This window comes from Leptopilina boulardi, unplaced genomic scaffold, assembly GCF_019393585.1.
Source record: "Leptopilina boulardi isolate dan_hultmark-lab unplaced genomic scaffold, ZJU_Lbou_2.1 LbouV2_38, whole genome shotgun sequence".
NCBI classification, from domain to species: domain Eukaryota; kingdom Metazoa; phylum Arthropoda; class Insecta; order Hymenoptera; family Figitidae; genus Leptopilina; species Leptopilina boulardi.
In genome coordinates, this window is record NW_026137951.1 from 3564672 (window position 1) to 3588275 (window position 23604).

General features: G+C 26.1%; 4 protein-coding genes across 5 annotated transcripts in view; 3 read left to right on the forward strand and 1 right to left on the reverse strand.

The window, feature by feature from the left end:
• The first annotated feature begins 81 nt into the window (after nucleotides 1–81).
• LOC127288089 (cleavage stimulation factor subunit 2) lies at nucleotides 82–3402 on the forward strand. 2 transcript variants are annotated; one of them, XM_051315338.1, is made up of 8 exons: nucleotides 82–267; nucleotides 339–417; nucleotides 510–1081; nucleotides 1140–1305; nucleotides 1376–1402; nucleotides 1484–1581; nucleotides 2794–2990; nucleotides 3150–3402. In XM_051315338.1, the coding sequence occupies exons 1-8, from the start codon at nucleotides 207–209 to the stop codon at nucleotides 3267–3269; spliced, it is 1320 nt and encodes a 439-aa protein (XP_051171295.1). In that variant the 5' UTR covers nucleotides 82–206; the 3' UTR covers nucleotides 3270–3402. The 2 variants fall into 2 exon arrangements, with proteins under 2 accessions (XP_051171295.1, XP_051171296.1); XM_051315339.1 differs by lacking the exon at nucleotides 1376–1402 and having other exon boundaries at nucleotides 83–267.
• Nucleotides 3403–3500: 98 nt separating this feature from the next.
• The window catches only part of LOC127288084 (RING finger protein 17), a 223278-nt gene continuing 203174 nt past the window's right edge, over nucleotides 3501–23604 (reverse strand). The window contains exons 6-27 of the mRNA XM_051315320.1: nucleotides 9552–9773; nucleotides 9364–9491; nucleotides 9107–9252; nucleotides 8913–9023; nucleotides 8673–8825; nucleotides 8318–8591; nucleotides 8086–8236; nucleotides 7891–8004; nucleotides 7708–7810; nucleotides 7476–7648; nucleotides 7143–7390; nucleotides 6482–7073; nucleotides 6251–6393; nucleotides 5869–6185; nucleotides 5560–5729; nucleotides 5305–5424; nucleotides 5096–5215; nucleotides 4353–5027; nucleotides 4169–4262; nucleotides 3933–4071; nucleotides 3713–3869; nucleotides 3501–3647 (exon numbers count right to left, since the gene is read on the reverse strand). Of these exons, the coding sequence (XP_051171277.1) occupies nucleotides 3540–3647; nucleotides 3713–3869; nucleotides 3933–4071; nucleotides 4169–4262; nucleotides 4353–5027; nucleotides 5096–5215; nucleotides 5305–5424; nucleotides 5560–5729; nucleotides 5869–6185; nucleotides 6251–6393; nucleotides 6482–7073; nucleotides 7143–7390; nucleotides 7476–7648; nucleotides 7708–7810; nucleotides 7891–8004; nucleotides 8086–8236; nucleotides 8318–8591; nucleotides 8673–8825; nucleotides 8913–9023; nucleotides 9107–9252; nucleotides 9364–9491; nucleotides 9552–9773 (4458 nt within the window). The 3' untranslated portion in view covers nucleotides 3501–3539. The remainder of the gene's footprint in view (nucleotides 3648–3712; nucleotides 3870–3932; nucleotides 4072–4168; nucleotides 4263–4352; nucleotides 5028–5095; nucleotides 5216–5304; nucleotides 5425–5559; nucleotides 5730–5868; nucleotides 6186–6250; nucleotides 6394–6481; nucleotides 7074–7142; nucleotides 7391–7475; nucleotides 7649–7707; nucleotides 7811–7890; nucleotides 8005–8085; nucleotides 8237–8317; nucleotides 8592–8672; nucleotides 8826–8912; nucleotides 9024–9106; nucleotides 9253–9363; nucleotides 9492–9551; nucleotides 9774–23604) is intronic.
• On the forward strand, nucleotides 10991–11990 carry LOC127288093 (uncharacterized). The gene is made up of 2 exons (XM_051315345.1): nucleotides 10991–11149; nucleotides 11269–11990. Exon 2 carries the CDS (start codon nucleotides 11270–11272, stop codon nucleotides 11747–11749), a length of 480 nt encoding a protein of 159 aa, XP_051171302.1. The 5' UTR covers nucleotides 10991–11149; nucleotide 11269; the 3' UTR covers nucleotides 11750–11990.
• The window catches only part of LOC127288092 (uncharacterized), a 70900-nt gene continuing 61579 nt past the window's right edge, over nucleotides 14284–23604 (forward strand). The window contains exon 1 of the mRNA XM_051315344.1: nucleotides 14284–14709. Coding sequence (XP_051171301.1) covers nucleotides 14649–14709 — 61 coding nt within the window. The 5' untranslated portion in view covers nucleotides 14284–14648. The remainder of the gene's footprint in view (nucleotides 14710–23604) is intronic.

Genomic DNA, 23604 nt, shown 5'->3' on the forward strand with positions numbered 1-23604 from the left:
ATTCCTTTTAATTTGTATTTAGCGCCTGAATATAAAGGCGAGTTCATAATTCGATTGCTGGTGTCGAGTTGTGAAATCTATTTATAATATAATGTTTATGATCTAAGCAGACGCCGGCTGCAAAAATTGTTAAACGTCAAGATTCACAATTGTTTTTCTTTTAATTATTTTAAAAAAACAAAAAAGTAACGAAAACAATTGCAAAAATGAGTAATTCAGGACTTTCTGATCAATCCCTCATGGATAAATCCATGCGAAGTGTTTTTGGTGAGTAATTGTATTTCCCATTGTGTTAATATTTTTATAAAAAAAAAAAAATATTTAATTATTTTTTACAGTGGGTAACATCCCCTATGAAGCAACAGAAGAAAATTTAAAAGATATTTTTAGTGAAGTTGGACCTGTTCTATCTTTTAAGTGAGTAATTTTATTTATTTTGCTAAACAAAACATAACCTCACATTTATTGATTATTGAAAAACATTTTAATGGAGAACCTTTTTTTTATAGATTAGTCTTTGATCGAGAGACTGGTAAGCCAAAGGGTTATGGATTTTGTGAATATAAAGATCAGGAGACTGCACTCAGTGCAATGAGAAATTTAAATGGCTATGAAATTGGTGGGAGGACACTTCGTGTTGACAATGCTTGTACAGAAAAATCCCGTATGGAAATGCAGAGTCTTTTACAAGGTCAAAATACTGAAAATCCTTATGGTGAAGCAGTACAATCTGATAAAGCACCTGAGGCAATAAGTAAAGCAGTTGCCTCACTTCCACCAGAGCAAATGTTTGAATTAATGAAACAAATGAAACTTTGCGTTCAAAATAATCCAGTTGAGGCTCGTCAAATGCTTTTGCTTAATCCTCAACTTGCTTACGCATTATTACAAGCTCAAGTTGTTATGAGAATAGTTGATCCTCAAACTGCTGTTGGTATGTTACATAAAGCGAATCCAATTCCCGGGGCACTTACACCATCTGAAAAACCACCAGTACATCAAGCACCACCAAGAATTGAAGAACCCTGGACACAAGCGAGACCGACACCAGCACCTAATCCACCTACTTCTATTTTTGCTAGTACGTTAATCTTTGTAAATAAAAAAAAAAAACAAGAATTATATATTATATTTTTCAGGTGGTCAAGATGTGGACCTTCGAACATTAGACAGACAAATTGATCCTCGTATGGCAAGAATGGATCAAGATTTAAGAGGCCCTCCACCTGTTCCGGCTGCAAATCCAACACCTGTTGCACCTCCAACTGATACAAGGGCACCCGCACCATTTAATATACCCGAGACGTAAGTAATATTTATATTAATTATTTTTTCTGATTTAAATTGATTACATATTTTGTCATTTTTAATGCAGCGTTCTTCCTATGGAAGGGATTGACAGGTTAAATAAATTTATTAAAATTAAAAATATTTTTCAAGAAAAATACAAAAAATTTTTTTGAATATATGTATTTATTTTTAGCTTTACAAGAGATCCAAGAGCAGATAGATTTGGTCGCGATCCACGTGATCCAAGAGATGCACGAATGCCCGTTGATCCAAGAATGACAAAAACAGTTCGTAAGTGAATTTTTCAATGTTTTTTCGACTTATTTTAATAAAATGTGAATTTTTTTTTTTTACAAAATTTTTAAACAAAATACTTTTTTTTTTAGTATACAATGCAGATATTCTTCAGATCTTTATTTTTATGAAATTTAATAATTGTTTATAGTTTAAAAAAAAATTAGCAACTAAAATTACCAAAAATTTTTAATTCAAAATCACTGGAAATTTAATTATTTGCAAAAAATTTCAATTATTTTTAATGATTTTTATAATATTCATCGAAAATTCAATTATCTGAAACCATTTTTTACTTAAAAAGTTTTAAAATTATTATATTTTTGTCTGCAATTTCTAATACATTTTTTAGTGAAATCATTGAAAAATTTTAAATTAAAAATCACTTAAAGTTCAATTAATTTCAAAAATCTAAATTGTAAATCTTTGAAAATTCAATTAATTGTAAAAAAAATGTTACCTAAAATTATTTGATAAATTATTTTTAGTTCTGTAAAATTTAATTATTGTCTGAAAATTAACAAAATTTATTTGAAATTCAATTATTTCTAAAAAAATTTCTACTTTAACTCATCCAAAATTATTATTTAAAAATCTGTAAAACTTAATTAAGTATTGCCTGAAATTTTTTTTCACCATCAGATTTCAAAAAAAAAATTTAAATGGAACTTTAAGAATTTTTTTTGTAGAAATTTGTCCTACATAAATAAAATTTAAAAAATTTGTCTTACAATTAGTTCGATTCTGAAATATTCGAAATTAATTTTCTTGATAATGTTCATTATAGAATTATTCTCATCACAGAATTAATATTAATATTATTATTTATTCATAGTCCACACCTTTCGGTTTCGGACGAACTTCCGGTTTACATCTTTCATATTCTTATCATTACAGAATTAATAAAAAGAATTTAATATCTAATAACATTAGTTATTTACCTCATGTAAAAAGATATATCTATGTTACATTATTATGAATAAATAAATAAAATAAATAACATTAGTTATTTAAAGTAAAATATTCATTAACCAATTAAATTTTGTTAAAATAAAAAAAAAATTAATTTTTTCGACTTTTTTCGAAATATAAATCGACTAAAACGACTTTTTTTGTGCCTTAAAGTCGATTAAAGGCCTGTTTTTCAAAAACATATATACATATATTTTAATAGAAAATTTTTAAAAGAATTCATGGAAATTATTTTAGCTCCACCAGGACCAGTTGCTCCTCCTCGTCCAGTTGTAGCGCCTACAGGACAGCCTCCCGTTAATTCAGTTAATTCTACAGTACAATCTAATAATCTTTCAACGACTACGGCAAGCAATAGTAATAGTACCAATAGAATTATGTCAGGAATGTCACCAGCAGGAAATATTCCAAGTGGAGCGTCTGATCAAGAAAAAGTAAGTTTATAAAGAAATAATGCTTTTATTTTGTTTTAATAAAAGTTATAAATGATCGTAGATTTTACTCAAAAATGATTATAAAAATATAAAAAAAGTTTTTTTTCTTTCTTAAAAATTACATGTTTTTCTTCAATAACATTTTTCTCATTCTTTTAGGCTGCATTAATAATGCAAGTATTGCAGTTATCGGATGAGCAAATCGCAATGCTTCCTCCGGAGCAGAGACAAAGTATTTTAGTACTAAAAGAACAAATCGCTAAAAGTACACAACGATGAGTGTTTATAATTTAAACAAAAATTTTACATAATAAAGAGACTATAAACGTAAAAAAATATCGTAATTTTGTTTTTAACAAAACATTCTTTTTCTTAATTATTCTAATTTGAATAAACAATATTACAAACTAAACATTGGTTGTTATAATTCTTACTTGAAATAACATAATTCTTTTGATTTACAGCTTTCATAATATAGAATACGATTTCTATTTATTTAAAATAATATTTGTAATTATACTTTTACGTCTTATTCTTTAGACTGGTATTTTAAACTTTTGGCGAAAATAAGTCTTCTTTTATGAGTGGCAAAAGTGCTGGTTGTGTACATTTATTATCAAAAAACAGTTCAACTGTAATTATACGATTGTGGCATTCCTAAAAAAGAAAAATATATTTTATTATTGAAATTTGAAATTTAACAAAAAAATTTTTAATCTTACCTTAATTTTCGCATAAAGTGTTTTATTTTCATAATAATTAACAACTTTTTGTGCAAATTCTGTTTTTGAATGGCCATACTTTGGAACAAGATTATAAACTTTGCAATTTACTGCCATACGAGGTACGGATTTCCATTTGTCATCCATTTGTCTAAGCCTGAAAGGAAAAAAATTCAAATATTCGAAATATCAAATTATAAACTTATAAAATTTATCATACTCATTAATGTCTTTAACGGCACTGTTTCCAAAATCTATATATTTCACTGTGATACTCCATTTTTCGGAACATCCTTCGTATTTGGTTATTAAACCTCTGTACCAATTATTGTCTGTGTATAAAGCAAAACATGGCATATCTAAAACAATGAAAAAAATATTTTACTATCTTTAATATTTATTTAATAATTTAATGAAAAATAATTTTAAGACGCAAACAAAATTACATCAACTTACAAATCTTTGGTTCTTGAATAAATGGTTGACTTGATGCTATTTTTTGAATTTCTCTATCCATTTGATTATATCTGCCAACAACTTTGTAGATATTCTTTAACGCAAGAGAAAAAAATATTAGTTAGTTAAAAATATTGATTAGTTAATTAATAATTTCTTATTAAATGAATAAAATTAAATATACCTTATTGCCTCCAGTTATGTGACCAAGAAATTCTACTTCATTTTTTTTCAATCCTTTCTTCGTAATAGTTGACATTTCCAGTCGTATGAATTCATCATTTTTAAGTAGATTGAGAATATCCGGAAATATATTATCTTCACTAGACTCCTCAATTGACGATGAAACAGTGTTATCAGATATTTCTGAATTTACTTCGGAATTATTTAATTCCACCTGTGGTGTTGAAGTTGTCATTCGAGAATCATTCTTCACCAAATTATGCCACGAAAGACTTTCTAAACTACTTGCTATTCCCACTGTTGATTTTGTACATTTGTCTCTTGTAGAAGTATTTAATGTTGGAAATTCAGATTCAAATTCACTACCTCTATCAGAACCTGCATTGCTATTTGATTTTTTACATGACATTTCGCTGTCTTTTGTAAAAGTTCTTAAAAGTTCAGACTCGTACTCTAGACCTGCATTTGGATAATCTTGACAATTAGTTAAGAAACCCTCAATAAGTACATCATCAACGTGGTCATTATTAACTGTTGTCAAACTTGTATTCTTTTCCGAACTGGATTCTTCTGACTCAGAGAAAATCTCTTTAGGATCTCGAATATTCAATTGCATTTCTTTATAAACATATGTAACAAGATCGCAATATTTCGGTTGCAATAATGTAATTGAGACCTAAAATTAAATAAATTAATTTAAATTTTAAAATTATTAAAAATTAAAAATAATTTAAAAATAATTACATGTAAAATTTCTGGAGAACTGCCTGTTCTTTTTATCACATTTACATCAAATTCTTTATCAACCAAAAGACAGTGTATTTTGTCTAAATAGGGCGTTGGCCAAATTCCTTTTGGATTATCCTATAAAATAAAGATTTAATATTAAAAGAAATATTTAATTTAAAATTAAAATAAAAAGATTATTTTTTTATATATAAATAAAAACTTACTGGACGAAAAGAATGGACAATACACTTTGTATATTGAATTGGAATATTCTGAAGAATATTTATTTTCCTTATTGCTGTGATTTCGCAATCCTCTGTATTTCCATAATCGATAAATTCAACCTAATTATAAACAAAAATTTAAATGAATATTTTTTTTTTAATTTTAATTAAATATACTTTAATTAAATTCTAAAGTGTTTTTCTATTTAAAAATTACTGCATTTTATAATAAATGTAATAATAATTATTTATTACCAGAACATTATCTTCTTCGATATTTTTAATTTGTGCTCTATACCATTTTTGATTGTTATGATATTGAGCTGCGCAAATATCACCCACATTCCATTTGTGATTGTATGATTTCCTTTGTTTTCCACTGTATTTCTGATCCAAATTATTTTCAATCTTTTTTATGGTTTCATCTAGAATGAAAAGCAAAATATTTAATAAGAACATTTCTAATTTTTAAATAATTTCTAATTTAAGTTGATTTTCAAATAATAACCGCAATCTTTTATTTGATTAAAAATAAAGAAAATAGAAGAAAAAAAGAAATCTCACTTTGTTCAACTGGATGCAAATATATATGGCATTTGGTGTCAACGTTGGTTGCAGTGGCGCGAAATGCATCTTTATGAATTTTAGCTGCTGGAATCCATTTTAAATTTTTCTCTTGGCTTTCAGATTGACTGTAACTATCTGAATTTGATTCAACATCATCATTGTATGTTGAATTATCCGAATTGACTAAAGTATTTTCTCTACTATTTATTTTAGTCCATGATATTTCACCAAAGTCATTTTCACAGTTTTGTTCACTTTTATCTAATTGTTTTTGCACGTCCATTGCAAGGGCTCTGGTAATAGCTTGCGAATAACTGTAAAAAAAAGAATTTTAATTTCCAACTTATATTTAATCATTAATAATAATAATAATAATTACTTCTTAATAGGAATTGCCAATCCAACTTCTGTCAATAATCGACTGACAGATTGCATCTCAATTTTATCTGAACCAAATGGATCATCAAGCTTTGATACTTTCATCCAAAGTTCCGCTGGTATTACTTCGTCTACTGTTTCTGCCTGAAATATTTCAAAATTTATTTATTTAATCAACATTTTTTATAATTCGAAATTATAATATTTTTTATATTTATAATGTAATATTTACCACTTTCGTGATGTAGAATCTGAAGTTTTCATTTTCGTTAATAATTTCACGTAGTTTTTGACATGATGAAGAAGGCCACGAACCTGTACCGCCAGGTGCAATAATATCAGCGAGTTTAATTTTAAATTGATAACGCGGTGTAGATAGTAAAGATTTGTCTAATGGTTGTACATCATCCTTAAGAACTGTTTCCTCTAAACCAAAATCAATTAAAAGTACACTGAGTTCTGTTTCGGATAAAACATTTAATATTTTAGCTCGAACAAATGCTTTATCTTTTCGTGAATAAACTGCACACATTTGATCTTTTTGCCATTCAATTTCTGATATTGCAGAAATATGCTTGTTGTAAAATAATTGCATCTCTGCTTGTAGAATATTATTCATTTGCTCTTTCATTGGATCGGCAACATAGATGCAATCTGGTGATTTTGCATTTAAGACAACAATTCGCAATCTATATGGTTCCAATTCATCGACAACTTTTTCAGATCTTTTTGTTTCAGATGCAATCGATCCACCATAATTTGATTTTTTACTTTGTACTAAGTTCGTTTTGTTTTTTCTTACTTTTGGTGCAACAATTTCTGAACTAAAATACAAATAATTTTATGAAACTTGAATTTTTAATTTAGAAATATTTCAATTTTGCTTTAAATACCTTATTCCTGTGCTGATTGCAAAATTTGATGAGACAAGTAGAACATTGACGTTCGTTTTATTTTCATCTAATAAATACATGGAAACACTGTACGATTTATAAAAAGGATTAATTTTATTTTCACTGTGGGGGAATACTTTTACTTTAGCATTGTATAAGAAATTTTTCAGAAACTCTATTGAGCACTCATTCCATTTTGTGCTTCCAACTGAAGTCGGAGCTACGTCTTGCAAGCTAAGATGTATCGCCTGTTGAAAATGAAGAGCAAATTTTTTTTTTTTTAATATTTTATAATTAAAACATAATATTAAAAGTAGAGGAAAATAAAATTACCTGTGTTGCGAGATACATGAATTTCTGTTGAATTTTACGAATTTTGTCAAAACTCAATATTGCCTTTTTTCCAACGTCGACGAAAAATACTTCAACCGTTTGTGCACAGGGATCATCACAGATGATAGCTCGATACCAATAATTATCAGTATATAAAGCAGCGCAAGGCATTCCTGTAAATAATTAAAATTTGATTATATTCTCCAGAATTTTCTTCTCTAAGTGAACTAACCTTTTTCTGGTGATTGAATAAAATGTTTTCTGGATTTTCCTTTCTTATATTCTGTTTTCATTTCATTTCGCATTTCTTTATACTTTTCGGTGCTATTATTTATCTACAAGAAATGAATTATTTATTTTCGTATTTTTTTTTTTTTTTTAAACGACTCTTGAAAATTAAAATAAAAATTCTTACCAAAACAATGTATATTGAGTCAGGAGATTCCACGTACGAGCACATTGCATTTGAAAATTTTGATATTTTAAGATCCTGATGAAAGAATTTTCTCACCGAACTTGGATTTATTATCTGATAATTTGAAAAATGTCAAAAATAAAAATTTGACTTTATAAGAATGAAAACTATTTTTAAAAAAGTTTAAAAACTCACCTTTAGAGTTCTTGAATTTGTATAAGTACCTAATCCAGTCATTAGCAAATTATCTCTTAATGTCAGTTTTCTATCAATAGTGTTTATTTCAAGGTCGACGAAATAGGTATTATCAACAATATCAAATATAGACATTGCCGATGGTACGACACTAGAAAATAATAGATTACGTTTAGAACATATTTTTCTAAAAATTATTCTTTCTATATTAAAAAAAAATTATATATTTTACTTTTCTTTAATAAAACGCTGCATTGTTGCATTTGCTGTCATGTTCCATTTTTCTCCCTTTGGTACAATATCATACAAAGAGCATTTAATGGCGTAGGCAGGTTGAGTTGAGAATTGTTGGGAAATATATCGTATATCCTGAATGGAAACACTTTGTAAGTTTCCATAATCGATATAAAATATTTCATATCTTTCTTCACCTTGCTGATTTTTTTGAAACTTTAGTACTCGGCCACGATACCAACTATTCATATATTTTACGATATACAATGAACCTAACAGTAACATTATTATTATATATATGAAAAAAATTATTTGAAAAAATATTTTTTTTTCTCTAAATAACAAAAACTAACCTATTAAAATTTCCTTAGGACTTTGATCACTTTTTGAAACATATTCACATAATTGTTTATTAAATGCCTCAACTTCGGAAAGAAGATGTGCTTGTTGAACGTAGAAAAAAGAGGGATCTATTATGTGTGTTACACGTACCATTACACATCCTCCTGTATTTAAAAAGAAATTTTATTTCATTTTTAAAAAATTAACGATAATCAAAAAATTAAATCTAATTAGTCTTTTGTTGACTGTACCTTTTACAAGAGAATCTTCATACAAGCGATTGGACTTTATTGAAGATGTTGAAGTAGCTATTGAAGGCGTTGGTGATGGAGGCCGTTCTTTTTCTTCATCTTCCCATAAACCTTCAAAAAAAAAAAAAAAAAATGTTAAATATTAAAAGTACTAATAATTTTTTGCATTAATAAAAAAAATTTCGATAACCTACTGGGAATGTCCTTTAGATTTATTGGTTCTAAAGTATGATTAGATGGTAAATTATCACTATTAACCAAAGAGAATGGAACAATTTTTGGAACTGTAATTGAACAGTGATTTTTCAAAATATCCACAATTGTTTTGTCAGCCTCGAATCTAAAAAGAATAATTAAATTTTGTTTTATCCATTGTAATAAATTGTAATTTAATAAATTAGAGAAGTAAAAGAAAGTAAAGAAATAAAATATACTAAAAAAATCGTATTACCTAACTCTTTGATCACTGACAACAGGCTGTTTTATTAAATGACAAGGTAAATTGGCAACATTTTTTAATTTCTTAATAAGACTTAACAAATCCATTTCAGGTAGAGAATTTTTCACTGAAGCTGCCATCTGTAATAAAATAAAATCAGTAAAAGTTGTCAATCAATAATTTTCAAAATTTCAACCTACCAGTAAATTGTCCTGTAATATTTCTTCATATTCATTTATATCTTTTTTTATCTTCTCCATATGATTTCTTAATGCCGATCGTTGTGAATTCATTTTTTCAATAAGTTCCCTTTCAATTTGTTGAAGAACACCATGAATATGAGCAAAATACTGATTTATATTTGCCTCCACCATGTCACTGTTTTGTAATTGATCTGGAAATTGAAGATGTCTCTCTACACTCTGAAACAAAAAAAAAATATTTTTTTTCAATAAAATACGTTTTTAAAATAAATTAAATATAACTGGTAATAATAAAACAAATTAAGTTTTACAAAATTTATTTTCTTCAAATATCAAAATTATTTATAATTTTCATATAAAGACAAAAATTGAATAAGCAAATATGACAATTTTCCCATCTCAGGTAAAATTAATTGTATATATAAAATACATGTACTGATTTTGGGGAAAGTTCCCCCTATTTGTTAATTTATAGTTTCGCAAGTTTGTACTCTCACTCAAAACCTTTTTCAGAAAACGATGTCGACTTTCTTGTGTCTTTAACTAGACCGTGATTAAGTTTTCACGCCTCCAGACATTATTAACCCTGCACTCCAAGAAGAGCACTCTCGGCAAATTGTTTCGACCGTAGCTGATTAGTATTTTAAACTTTTTCAAGACTCGCCTTATAAAAATAATGCACCTTTTACCGCAATAGGATAAAGTCTTAATAAACTACTCGTCTTAACAAGACATATTTGATGATGCTTATAAACATTAAGTTGAAAGGATTTTTCCCCAAAAAAAAAAAAAAAAAAATTCAAAAAAAAGAAATTTGTCTCCAGAATTCATGTGGAGAGAAAATAAAATTTAATTACTTGAAATGAAGAAATATAAATAATCAACGGGAAATTTATGATTAATTCATAAATATAGAGTAAGATTCAGAATTGTGATCTATATATATTATATCTTATGCTGTACTGAATTCACACGTACTGCACGTTTGCGATGTGTCCTATGTAATTTCCATTCGACTCTGTTCTTGTCAAGTTAGAAACGGGTAAGAGTCCTTTTGTCTTATGATTAGTTGAAATAGTATCTTCAAGACGTGATAAGAATCGTTCTCTCTACTGAAAATGACAAAGTTTAAGTTCTGAATGAATTTTCCAAGTTAGAAAAATTACAAGAACTGAATAATAAAATTTTAGTGCAATGGAAACTTTCATTAAATTAAAAAAGTATAACTTTACAAAAAATCTATAATTATATTTCAAATATTTACATATAGTGAATTTCTATTAAATAATAATATAAGCAATTATAATTATTTACTGTTAAAATATATAAAAAAATTTTACGTTTAAAAAAAATAGATTTACTTCGATTAATCAATTTCTTTTTTTGATAACAAATACATAAAGGTTGTAATCAATTTTATTAACAAGAAATTCATGAATCACTTCCTGATATAGTGAAAAGTTGCATCACATGGCAACAGTAATCAGGCAACTTTTATATCAAAATCTATAAAATCTTCGGTCGATGTAGTGATCAATTTCATTTTGAAAGTTGCGACTACCTATAATTTTCTCAAGGAACTTTAAAGAATCAAAGTAAGTAATTAATTATTGATTTTTTTAAAAAAAAAAGAATGACAAAGAAAGTAATGATAAGCATAATTTAAAAATTGTTGACGATATAAAAAATTAATTATTTATAAATATATTTTCAGAATGAAAAAATTTCTTGTGATTTTAATGACAATCTGTATTGTGACATCAAATCCAATATTATCGTCATTTCCTACCAATTTAGATAAACAAAAAGTGGAAACTTCGAAAAATATAATAAATCAAGTTTTTATTACTATTAATTTAAATAATACAAATAATACAGTTATTCCTGTGAAACTTGATGATTTTCAAAATAATGCATTAAAAATTTGTGATAATGAAAATTCTACAAATTCTTCAAATTCAACAACAGAGAGACCACCTACAACAATAACAACCGATAGACCTTCGACAACATCTCATCCATATTTTACAACAACATCAAAATATCGTCCGACAACAATTTATCCAACATATCCAACAACATATTTTCCATGGACAACATATACGACACAACGTCCAACAACGCACTATCCATGGACAACAACTCCGTGGTGGAGTAAAAATTATTATCGAATGAATAAAAAAGCAAGAAAATAATAAATAGAAACAAAATTGAAAATTTTATAACAACCAATCAATAAAATCGAAAAATATATAAGACAATTTTCTACAACCTATATATTATCCAATGACTAATAACGCCAGAAAATCGAAAATAGAAACGAAATTAAAAATGTTATCACTATTTTAAATAATAAAATCGAAAAATATGAATGTGAAGATTTTGTGAAAAATGTGAATTTTATAAATTTGGACAACAATAAAATTTTAAATATAATTAAGTATTAATTAATTCGCCTGCATTTTTTTCGTAAAATATTGATCTACTAAAAAATTGATGAGATATTTACAAAAATAGATCGAAGTGCTAATGTTTTGATCAACAGTAATAGAAAACAAGGAATTAATTTAAGTTATATTTAACGTAAAATGATGTTTAGATTTTTTTTTAATTAATTCAGACCTTGGATCGATTTTAAGGTGTAAAAGAAGTCATTTTAGTTGATTTACATTTCAAGAAAAGTCGAAAAACTCGATTTTTTATTTTTAATAAATTTAATTAGTTAGTAAATAATTTTATTTCAAATAACTATTGATATTAGATATTAAATTAATTTTATTAATTCGTTAATAAAAATAATAGGAATATTACCAAGAAAATTTATTTCGAATATTATGGAATCGAACTAAGAGAACTTTTCAAGGTTTTAATTGAGTAGGACAGATTTCTAAAAAAATTCTTAATGTTCTATTTTAAAAAAATTTTTTAAATTTGATTTAAACAAATTATTCAAATTCAAAATTTCTTCATAATTTTTAATTTTAATGAACAAAAAAAAATTTCGAACCATAATTAAATTTTAAAAATAAGTTTTTAATTTCAATTTTGTTAAGGAAGAATCAGACAAAGAATTGGAACAAAAGTTAGTCATGTTGCGTATTTTTTTATTTTTAAAGGAAAAGATGGTTTAATTAAAATTTTTTAATTTTTAAATGGTTTTTTTTTAGAATTTAAATCATCTTTTTCTTTAAAAATACATAGTTGGAGTAACTTTTGTTCCGATTCTTTGTCCGATTTTTCCTTAAATAATTAAATTTCAAAATATTTTAAATTGAAATAAACTTTTGCAGAATTGAATTGTAGTTTTTTTTTCTAATTTCTGACAACAATTAAAATTTTGAAAATTTTTATTTGAAACTTTTTTAAATAATGGAATTTAAAAAAAAAATCAATTGAATTTTGGATGAGATACAGTTAAAATTTTTAGAAATAATTCTATTTCAAAAGATTTTAAGTTTTGGAAAATTATAATTTTTCAAGATTTTTTTTTAAATTTCAGACACTAATTAAATTTTACCGAATTTCGAACTAAAAATGTTTAAAATAATTTAACAATTTTTAGAAGTAATTTAATCAAAAAATTTCAAATTGAAAATTTTAATTGATAAGATTTTTTTTTTATTTCTATAAATATTTAAATTTTACAGAATTTTAAAATAAAAAATGTTTTAAATAATTCATTTTTCCGAAGAACTCGATGGAAATTATTAGTTCAAATAATTATTAATTATTAAGTTCATAGTTTTCTGAGGCTCTCAAATTGAGACCATAATCAGCATCAAAACGTTGCATTATCAACAATTTGATACACTTTATGGTCTCAATTTGAGATCCTCAGAAAACTGTGTTTAGATTTTTTCTTGAAATAATTGAATTTCATGTGATTTTGTAGTAAAAATTTTGGTAATTTTATTTTACTAAATTTTCCTGTTTTAAAATAAATAATTATTGAATTTTTTAAAAATATTTAATTACAAAATATTTTTAGGCTAATTTAATTTTTTAATAATTTTATTTAAATTATTTGAAAATAATTAATTTTAGCGAAAAATTTTAGTTAAAAATTTGTTGAGTAATTAAATTCTTAAAGAGCTGCATTAAATAAATTTTGTATTTGAACCAATCATTTCTGTACTTGAATATACCATTTAATTGACTCAAAAATTATTTGGTTTAAGAAAATATTTATTTTAGTCAAGTAATCGGTTATTTGAATCAAATTAATTTTTTTTTTTCACTGTATACTAAAAAAAGTGTATTTTATTTTTAAATTTTGTAAAAAAAACGTCGTACAGTCCAAGGCCTGTTAATTGAAAACAAAATTTCGATAAATCGATTTTATTTTCTAGCTTAAAATTCTATTGGCCTATCTAAAATTTGCCTTCAAAATATACATATATAACATTGCTTCTCGTAACCCTGAAATTCAAAAACTTGAACCATGAAAGTTTGAATACAATTATCATACAAAGAAAAAAAAAAAATTATTCTTTGTCAAATTTGTACATGAGAGAATGATTCTGCATTATCAGGTGTGAAAATCTCTCTCTCTCTCTCTCTCCGAGGCAAATCTCAAGATGATTGTATATAGTTACTCAACGATTTGATCGTGCACTAGGTGAGAGGCCGTAGTAAGCCCATAAGCCTCTCACAAAGTTAAACGGGAACAACCTCATCCTTCCCGGTGGCTCTTATATACTCTCAAGTGGTGAGTGAGGGAAGAAGAAGAAGAAGAAGAAGTCATGCTGCTGAAGTAACAGAGTAAGAAGGTTGAGCCACTGCTTTACCAACTAAAAAGACAGTGGAATTGGAATGGTTAGGAGCAACTCCTTCATGCTAGGTAGAACCGATATTCAGTCTTTCTTGTTGCAACGACCGGTAACCACACACGCGAGTGTCTTCTCGCTCAAAAAAGCCACTCCCGTATACCGATTTAGTGCCGGTTTTTATTTTTTTTTTTCATCCATCCTCAAAAATCCGGGTAAATTGTGTACCGGATTCAAAAATCGTCATGTTGTGCCACAATTTTATTTAGAAAAAAAAAATTCTAGAAGAGAGGAATCGTGAATAGAAGTAGAGAATCAGAAGAACAAGATGAAGTTCCTGAGATCTATTTTGATCGTCGTCAGCGCTGAAGTTCTTCTACCTCTCGCTGGTGAGATATCTTCTTCAGATCCAAATCGATTCTTATCTTCGGAGGTTGCGTATTCATCTGCAAAAACAAAATAATAATAATTTTTATAATGATCAAAACAGTAATGATTGATGCTTTTTTTTCTGACGAAGAAAGACAATGGTATAATGAAAACTTTTCTAATAATAATAATAATGTTTAGCGAATGCGATATAAGTACTGATATTAAGTGTACTTACTCATTTTGTAGCTCGTAACTAGGTTTTTCATCATATCTAACAATCTTCTATATGATTAAAAGTATGTTAAGAATCGTCTTCCTATACAGCTGAGAAGAAATTACAAATTCTTTCAAGAAACAATAGATTACTTTTTTTTTCTTTTTTTTTTTGCAGAAAAGTTGATTATTTTTTAATGTACAAGATTTTATCTTATATTTCACACATAGTAATCATTACTATTTTGTTATAATAAGAAAAATCTAAGATAGGTAATATTTTCTACTTTTTTTTTTTAATAATAAATCTTTTTTTTTAATGAAATTTTTTTTTACAAAAAGAAACATTTTTCTTTCAAATTAAAATGATTTTACGAAATAACAAGAGTGATTTAGGTCTGATAAATAACAACTGATTTAAAAATATAACAAGCTATAATAAACCAATTGAATTTCACGTAAATGGAGTGGAATTTAATTAAATCTAAACTCATAAAACAAACAGGTGCCAATAACTGCTCAAAACGTAAATTGTCTTTATTTGTTTCTTTTTATTTTTGTTAATTATTATTTTTTAAAACTAAGAATATGTCCCAGTAACGATTTGTAAGGATCAAATTTAATTGAAAAAAAAGTAATTTATAATTTCCAAATTGAAAATAAAATTTGAACGATTACAAAATAGAAAAGGTATTTTTTCAATAAATTTTATATAATAATAATTTTTTCTTTTTTACTTACGTGTACAATTCGAAAAAAAAATGTTTGCACTCTCATCTGGAACACAAAATATTCAAATACCGTGACATGTAGAATAAAAAATTGAGATTAAAAAGGTATATAATTTAAAAATTATTTTGATTGTATAAATACAAAATTAAAGAAAAAGAAATTCTTTAAATTGACTAGAACAAATTTTTTTTTTTTTGAAGAGTCGATCTTTCTTCTGTCATAGAACTTTTCCCACTTCGAAGAAAGAGATTTTAACCGCGAAAACCGCAACCTTAGGAAATAGACAGTAATTTTCAATGTGCGGCTATAATGGAAAAATCATTATGCGCGAACATCAAATTATAGTTTTTCATAATTCAAAACTTCTTTAAAAAAAAAAAATACACCATAATTAATTTACGTTACACAAACAAAATTATTATTTTTAAAATAATTTTTATGTGATACATTCGAAAAAGGGACCTAAATTAAAAAATTATAGTTTATGTTTATGAGTTTTATACACCTTTAAAAATTTCTTTTTAATTATATAAAAATATTACAAATAAAATAAATATAAATCAATTTTTATTTTTATAAAGATTGTGTATTTTTACTTCAAAATTGATCGTAAACATAACCTATCACTTTTTCTTCCAGTTCCCTTTCTTTAGAACGCATTATATAAAAATTCATTTAAAAATCGTCTTTTTAAAAAATAATGATTTAATTATATCTGATAATTCTAATTAATCAAGACAAGTTTGAAATTAATTCTAATCTTTGGGCTTTGGGATTTAACTATAAATCCACAATTCCAGTTGAAGAGAGATTACTATAGTGAATTATTTGTCGACTTTAGAGAGCAGGTAATCTTGAGAATATGTTCAAAGCACCAGAAGATGGAACACGTGTGTATGAGGAAAAAGAGAAAATAAGTGGAAAAATTCCTGTCAAACGAATTGCCCCGCGTGTATTTTGATTTTCTTTCTACGAACAGTCTTTATATATATATATATATATAGTTGTTTCACTATTTCAGCAAATCATAGTTTCTGCTTCTACGGCAACTCTTTAGTTTCTTTCCATCTCAGTGAATTTTTGCGAAGCACGAGAAGAAAATGGATGATTATTAAAGGCCAAAGAAAAAAAGAAAATAAAAAATGGGAGGTAGAAAAGGAGTCTACCTAGAAATACAAGGTTGTACTTGTTTATAATAAAGACGTTCAACTTTAATTTCATAATTTTTTGCTAATATACATATAGAGTATAAGACAGATTTATACCAAAGAATAAACAAGATTTTTCACGAAAAAAAGGGATCTTGGAGGCGAAAAAATTTTTGTAGGTTACGTTTAGTGATAAACCGGAATTTCAAATTTCTAGGTTGGTATTATTTGCAGAGTAATTTTCATTTTAAATTAATTATTTTTTTCTGTTTTAACAATACCAGAAAGATTTTTTTTGACAGTAAGGAATATTTATTAATTTTTAAGCAAAAAATATTAATTATTATTTATTTAGATATTAATTTTATGTTTTTAAATTTAGCGCCATTATTTAAGTTGGCAGTACCGTTCCTGTTGTCAAAACAGAAAAAACATGTTTACATTTGTCTAACCTTAAAACATATTTCACTTTATTTCGCTATTACAAGAAGTTTTCAATCAAATACATTAAGTTAGCATATTATTTACGTCTGGTAATTATTAAATTTTATGAATTTTGTGCAAAAATTATTCGTTGTTTCACAATTAATATTTTTCACTTTTTCTTATTCTCAAAATGAATCTTGCTACCAGAGGTTTTCTGTGATTTTATTTGAATTTTTTTTTGCATATATAATGGAGACTTAAAAATAAATATAAATATTTTTACTTCAAAAATTACAAACATAGCCTAAAATTTGTTTTGATGTAAGGTCCCTACTCTCGTGGAGCGTCATATGAAAAATACAATTTAAATTTTCTTCTTTATGAAAAAATAATTAAAATACAATTTTAAATATTTTAAATTTTTTATTTTTCATCAATAAATATTAAATGGATTTAATTTTTAATGAATGAGCAATAAATAGTAAAGTATAAATATAGTAGAGATGAATTTCATTATTTTAGTAAACTAAATGAATGCGAGAAAGCTTTGCTTAATAAGGTAAGGGTTTGTTTGCTATCAAACATACCCCTGGACTCATCATTACTGCGATTATGTTTAATAATCTGCCTGATGGTGTTCTCTAATATTTAGTTAGTCAGAGGACAAAGCATTGTCAAGAAAATTCTAAATTAATCATCATATAAAAAATATAAATAACAGACGGTAATTTAAAAAAATATATCTGTCATTATTATTTTAATAACAAAAATTTAAAAAAAATTTCAATAATTTGAGAATTAAAATTACAATTTTATTCTCATTAAAAAAAAAATTTCAATTTAATTATTCAAAAGTTCTTTTAAAATACTTTGTATATAAAAGTGCAATCAAATTCAAGTATTTAGTTAGATTTTAATTAAATTTTCTCTTTTACAAAAAAAAAAAAAAAAAAAAAAAAAATGCAAAAAAAATAAAATAAAATAGAAATGAGAATTTTTCCGGAGTTTTTCCATTGTCTCTTTAAACTGCTTTTTTTCTGATCCAACAAGGTTCACGATAAAGCATCCTTATTGCAAAACGTGCCTTATGCTAATCTGAGGCTGGGATCAAATCGCTCGATATCAATGAGGGACTTAAGGAGGACGAGGCTGAGAGATCCTTGAAGTTGAATTATTCTCTCCAGTTCCAGATCCAGATCGAGTGCAATTGCAAATAGTTCGCATCGAACGATCAAGCCTTTCGAATCGGTTCACGCGAGAGAGCGAGAGTCATGTTGATCGTGAATTTTTGTGTTTTTTCTATCTATATATATATATATATATAGAAAGAGAGAGAGAGAGAGAAAATATTTTCCCTCTGTATGTGGATTCATGAGGGATTTCAATTTTTTTTTTGAAGGGTGAGAGTATAAAAATAATATATTGCGAATTCAGCAAATGATTCTCGACGTTGCTAAATCGGCAATAAACAAATGCTTACAAATCAAAAAAGGAGGAAAAAAAATTATAAACAATTATTATCAGAGAATATCAGAAAAATATTTATTAATTTTCTTCTCTCGCATCAGTTTATATTTTCATTGAATCAACTTGTTTCATATATGTCTTGCTCTCTATATTGATTTGTTGTGCTTTTCTTGCTTTTTTTGGTCTTTCTTTTACTGCTATAAACGCAGAATATTCCTTATAACAGTATAAGAAGTTGTACAAAAGAATAAACTAGCTCTTGTTCTCTTTGAGTCTTTTTTTTTCTTCGTTTTTTACGATCAATCGACATAATAATATCGGACATAAAATAAAGAGGCGTTCGTAATACGCGCATCCAGTTGCTTGATACTGTTTGTTCGTTTATCTCTTCCTTTTTTCCTATTGTTTCCTGTATATATCTAAGTCGCAAGATATAAAGACATTTTTTTTCTCTTTCTCTATGATGTGAGTGATAGGAGATATATAAAAAGATGAAAAGGCATCGAAGGGTTTTACGATATAGAAACCCAAGTATATTTTCCTCTTTCTTGAAATTCAAATTTAGATTGTAAATTTTTTTTTTTTTTGCTTCTAAATAAGAATTTTTGTTTTATAAAAATGATTGTTTATTCAACTTTTCATTTTATTTATATTTTATTTTTTCGAAAATACGATTTTTTCGACTTATTTTGATATAAGATGCGAGTTTTTCGACTTTTTTTTTTTTACTTTTTTTACAAAATTTTTAAACAAAGTACATTTTATTTGGTATATATAATACAGATCTTTTTCAGATCTACTTCATTTCAAATTTTTTAACAAATTTTTAACTAAAATTCTTCTCTAAATGAATTATTTTCAATACACAGAAAAAAAAATTTATTTCATTCAAAGAAACTGATTATTTGACTATTATCAAATAAATATTTTCTTCAACCAAATAATTTTTTACTTGAGTCAATTAAATGGTATTTGTTTCAACTATAGTAATTATTGATTTAAATACAATTAACAAATAAAATTACCAAAAAATTTAATTTAATTATAACTCTTTTAAAAGTCAATTATTTTTAATGATTTTTATAATATTGTTCAAAAATTCAATAATTTGAAGCATTTTTCAATTAAAAAACTTCTAAAATTCAATTTTTGTCCGTAATTTTTAATAAATTCTTCAATTTATTAAAAAAAAACATTAAAATTTAATTATTGTTTGAAATTCAACAAAATTCCAAATAAAAATAAAAATCTTGAATTTTACCATTTTATATGTTTTTAGGACCCAAAAAGGACTCAATAAAAAAATATAAGATTGTGCGATCATTAAAATTTAAAGTGATAAAAAGTTTCTAATTATCTAAAATTAAAAATAGTTTTTATAGAATTTTTCGAATGTAATGAAGATAAATGTTTATTTATATTAAGAATTGATTCTTTTTGGGTATTTTAAAAAATCACAAACATAACCTCAAATTTTTTTTCACCATAAGGTCCATTTTATCATGGAGTGTATAAAAATTCATTTAAATTGAATTGAACACATTTTTTGGTTCTTTCAAATAAAATTTATTTGATTTAAGTAAATATTTACTTGATTTAAATAAACTTTTTTTATTTAAATAAACAGAAAAATTGAAGTTTTCTCAAATAAAAATTCTAACAAATTAATTTTACAGTTTTATTCATTTATTTTGCTAACAAAAAAATTTGGAATTTTTAAAATTTTCTCTATGTTGCTTCAACCCATTAACATGTTAATGAGCCTAAGCACCCTTAAATGTAATTGAGCACATTAATGCAAGAACCAAACATAGAGCATTGAAATAAAATGCGTTATGTCTGGTTCTTGCATCAAGATGCTTAATTTCTGTATTATAATCAGAAAAGTATTGTTTGAACTAATTAAATCATTTTTTTTTTATATTAACCACATTTTTTGGTTCTTTCAAACAAAATTTGTTTGATTCAAATAAATATTTATTTTATATAAATAAACAAAAAAAATTGAAATTCTGTCAAATAAAAATTCTATAAAAAATTATTTTTCAAGCTTTATTAATTTATTTTACCAAAAAAAAAATTTGTAATTCAAAAAATTTTCTCTAAAAAGAAAACGTTTTGAAATTGACCTTTTCAAGTGTGATTTAAAAGAAGCAGTCTTTTTTTTGCCTAACAAAAGGATATTATTGTGAAAAAAATAAATAAATATATGAAAACAGTTTTGAACACAAAGAGCGGTTGTAAGGTCTTCTTAGATTCTCTCTCTCTCTCTCTCGCTCTCTCGAAATGGAAACTGGTTGATGGAGGGTGGTATATAGGTGCTGCGCGGGAGCTAATTCATAACTCCGTTCACGCCTCTCTGATTTCTCCTCGGGTTCATATTGTCATGCTCGATCTCCCGACGTGCCACGACGAGACGCAAACTACCGCAATACCGCATCGACATGTATGCTCGTACGTGCACGAATAGGTACACGCGCGCACAAGAAGGGGGTTTATATACACACCACGCGAGGAATGTTCGCGCACAGAATGCAATGTGAACATGCATTATTATCGTTATTCCTCCGCATTCGTCGCGTCCCCCCGCTCAAAGCCCACAAAGCGTGCAAAACCTCCTTCTCTATATACGAGTATATGCTTTGCAAGCACAGAGGTTTCTCAACAAAACTGCTGAGGGTCGTATGTTTTGTATATATATATATATATATACATATATAGACAATTCTTATTGTCGTTAGAATCATTAGAATAATCGGGTAAATCAATTCATAATATAATTTTCGATCTAATTCCTTGAATTTTAATTCATTTTTCCAAATGAATCTGAATTTATTTGATAGAATTCTTAAAACGATGAATTTTGACCGAAATTTCAAATGTCCGAACGAACATAACATAGAAAAAGAATTTGGCGCGATTTTTCAAATTTGACAAATCATAAATTAAAAGGACAATTGGCGCGAATTTTAAAACCTTGCGACGACATATATATATATGTCATTATCATTACTATATTATAAAAAGATATCGCTGCCGCCGCCGCTGATTCAAGAATTCTTGACCTAGGAGGAGGGAGTCCCCCCTCCTAAATTTTGAGGTTATGTTCGTTTCAAGGCTCTGAATATAGCCGCAAGTCCCCCTCCCTCCTCTCATTTTCCCTCCTCCGTCAAAAATGACCTAAATTTTGAGGGTATGTTCGTTTCAAGACTGAATATAGCCGCAAGTCCTCTCCCCTCCCCCGACAGAAATGATCTAAATTTTGAGGTTATGTTCGTTTCAAGACTCTGAATATAGCCGCAAGTCCCCTCCCCTCCCCCGCCAGAAATGACCTAAATTTTGAGGTTATGTTCGTTTTAAGGCTCTGAATATTGCCGCAAGTCCCTCCTCCCTCCTCTCATTTCCCCTCCTCCGCCAAAAATGACCTAAATTTTGAGGTTATGTTTGTTTTAAGACCCTAATAAAGCAGTAAGTCCTTCCCCCTTCCCTCATCTCTCTCTGTATTTCCTGCCAAAAATGACATAAATTTTAAGGTTATGTAAATTTCAAGACTTTCAATATAGCCGCAAGTGAAGGTGGAGTTTCCGCCAAAAATGACTTGAATTTAAAGGTTATGTTCGTTTCAAGACTTTTTAATAATTTATTGGTTGTTAGGCAATTTCATTAAAATTATTTTTAAAAATAATTTCTTAATGTCGATTTTAATTTATTTAATTATTTATTTATTATTAATTTAATTAATTTATTAATTAAAATTTAATAATTTTAATTTTAATAATATTTATTCAGATTTCAATGAATTTGTAATAATAATTCTTTGAAATAGGTGGTTCATTTAGAAAAATAAGATCAATGGAAAATTAAAAAAAAATGATTAAAATAGGGGGGTTGGCGCGCGAAGCGCGCAGGGGGGCGTAGCCCCTCTAGTATATATATATATATAAACAATCCTTATTATCGTTAAAATCATTAGAATAATCGGTAAATCAATTCATAATATAATATTCGATCTAATTCTTTGAATTTTAATTCATTTTTTAAAATAAATCCTAATTTATTTAATAGAATTCTCAAAATGATGGATTTTGACCGAAATTGCAAATGTCCGAATGAACATAACCTACAAAAAGAATTTGGCGCGATTTTTCAAATTCGACCAATCAGAAATTAACAAGACAATTGGCGCGAATTTTAAAACCTTCCGGAGTATTTTTTTAAGGTTATGTTTGTTAGAACAATTGCAATTACGGTGAAAATTCATCGTTTTAAGAATTCTATTAAATAACAATCCGGTGAAATTGGAAATTCTGCGTCATTTAAAAAAAAAATTGATATATTTACACCAAGAAAAATTTTTTTTTGCATTTATTTGAAACAAACAAAATTTATTTGAATGTAATAAAAATATATTTATTTGTTCCAAATATTTTTTGTTTTCATAAAATAATATATTGGTATTAAATAATTTATATAGTTTACTATAATCAACAAAATTAATTTTTAGTGTTAAATAATTTTTATATTTAATAAACATCAAATATTTGGAGTGTAATAAATAAATGAATATTGTTTCAAATAACTTCTCTGTGTGTTAAATAAATTCATTTATTAAATTTAGTTAATTATTTACTTTAACAAAATACGATTTATTTGATTCAATTATATAAGTGTGAATCAAATAATTCAAATTATTTGAAACCAATACATATTTTTTGGATCGAAAAAAAAAATATTTTTCAAATAATTTGAATTACTTGAATTAAATAATTTTAGAAATTTAAGAAATAATTAATTAAATTTTAGATTTTTGAAAATTGAAAATTTTGAAAATTTTGTAAATACATAATCTCGTACATAATTTAATTTAAAGTGATTTTTAATTGAAATTTTTGACAATTGGCATGCGGAAGCCAAGGTATCTGTATA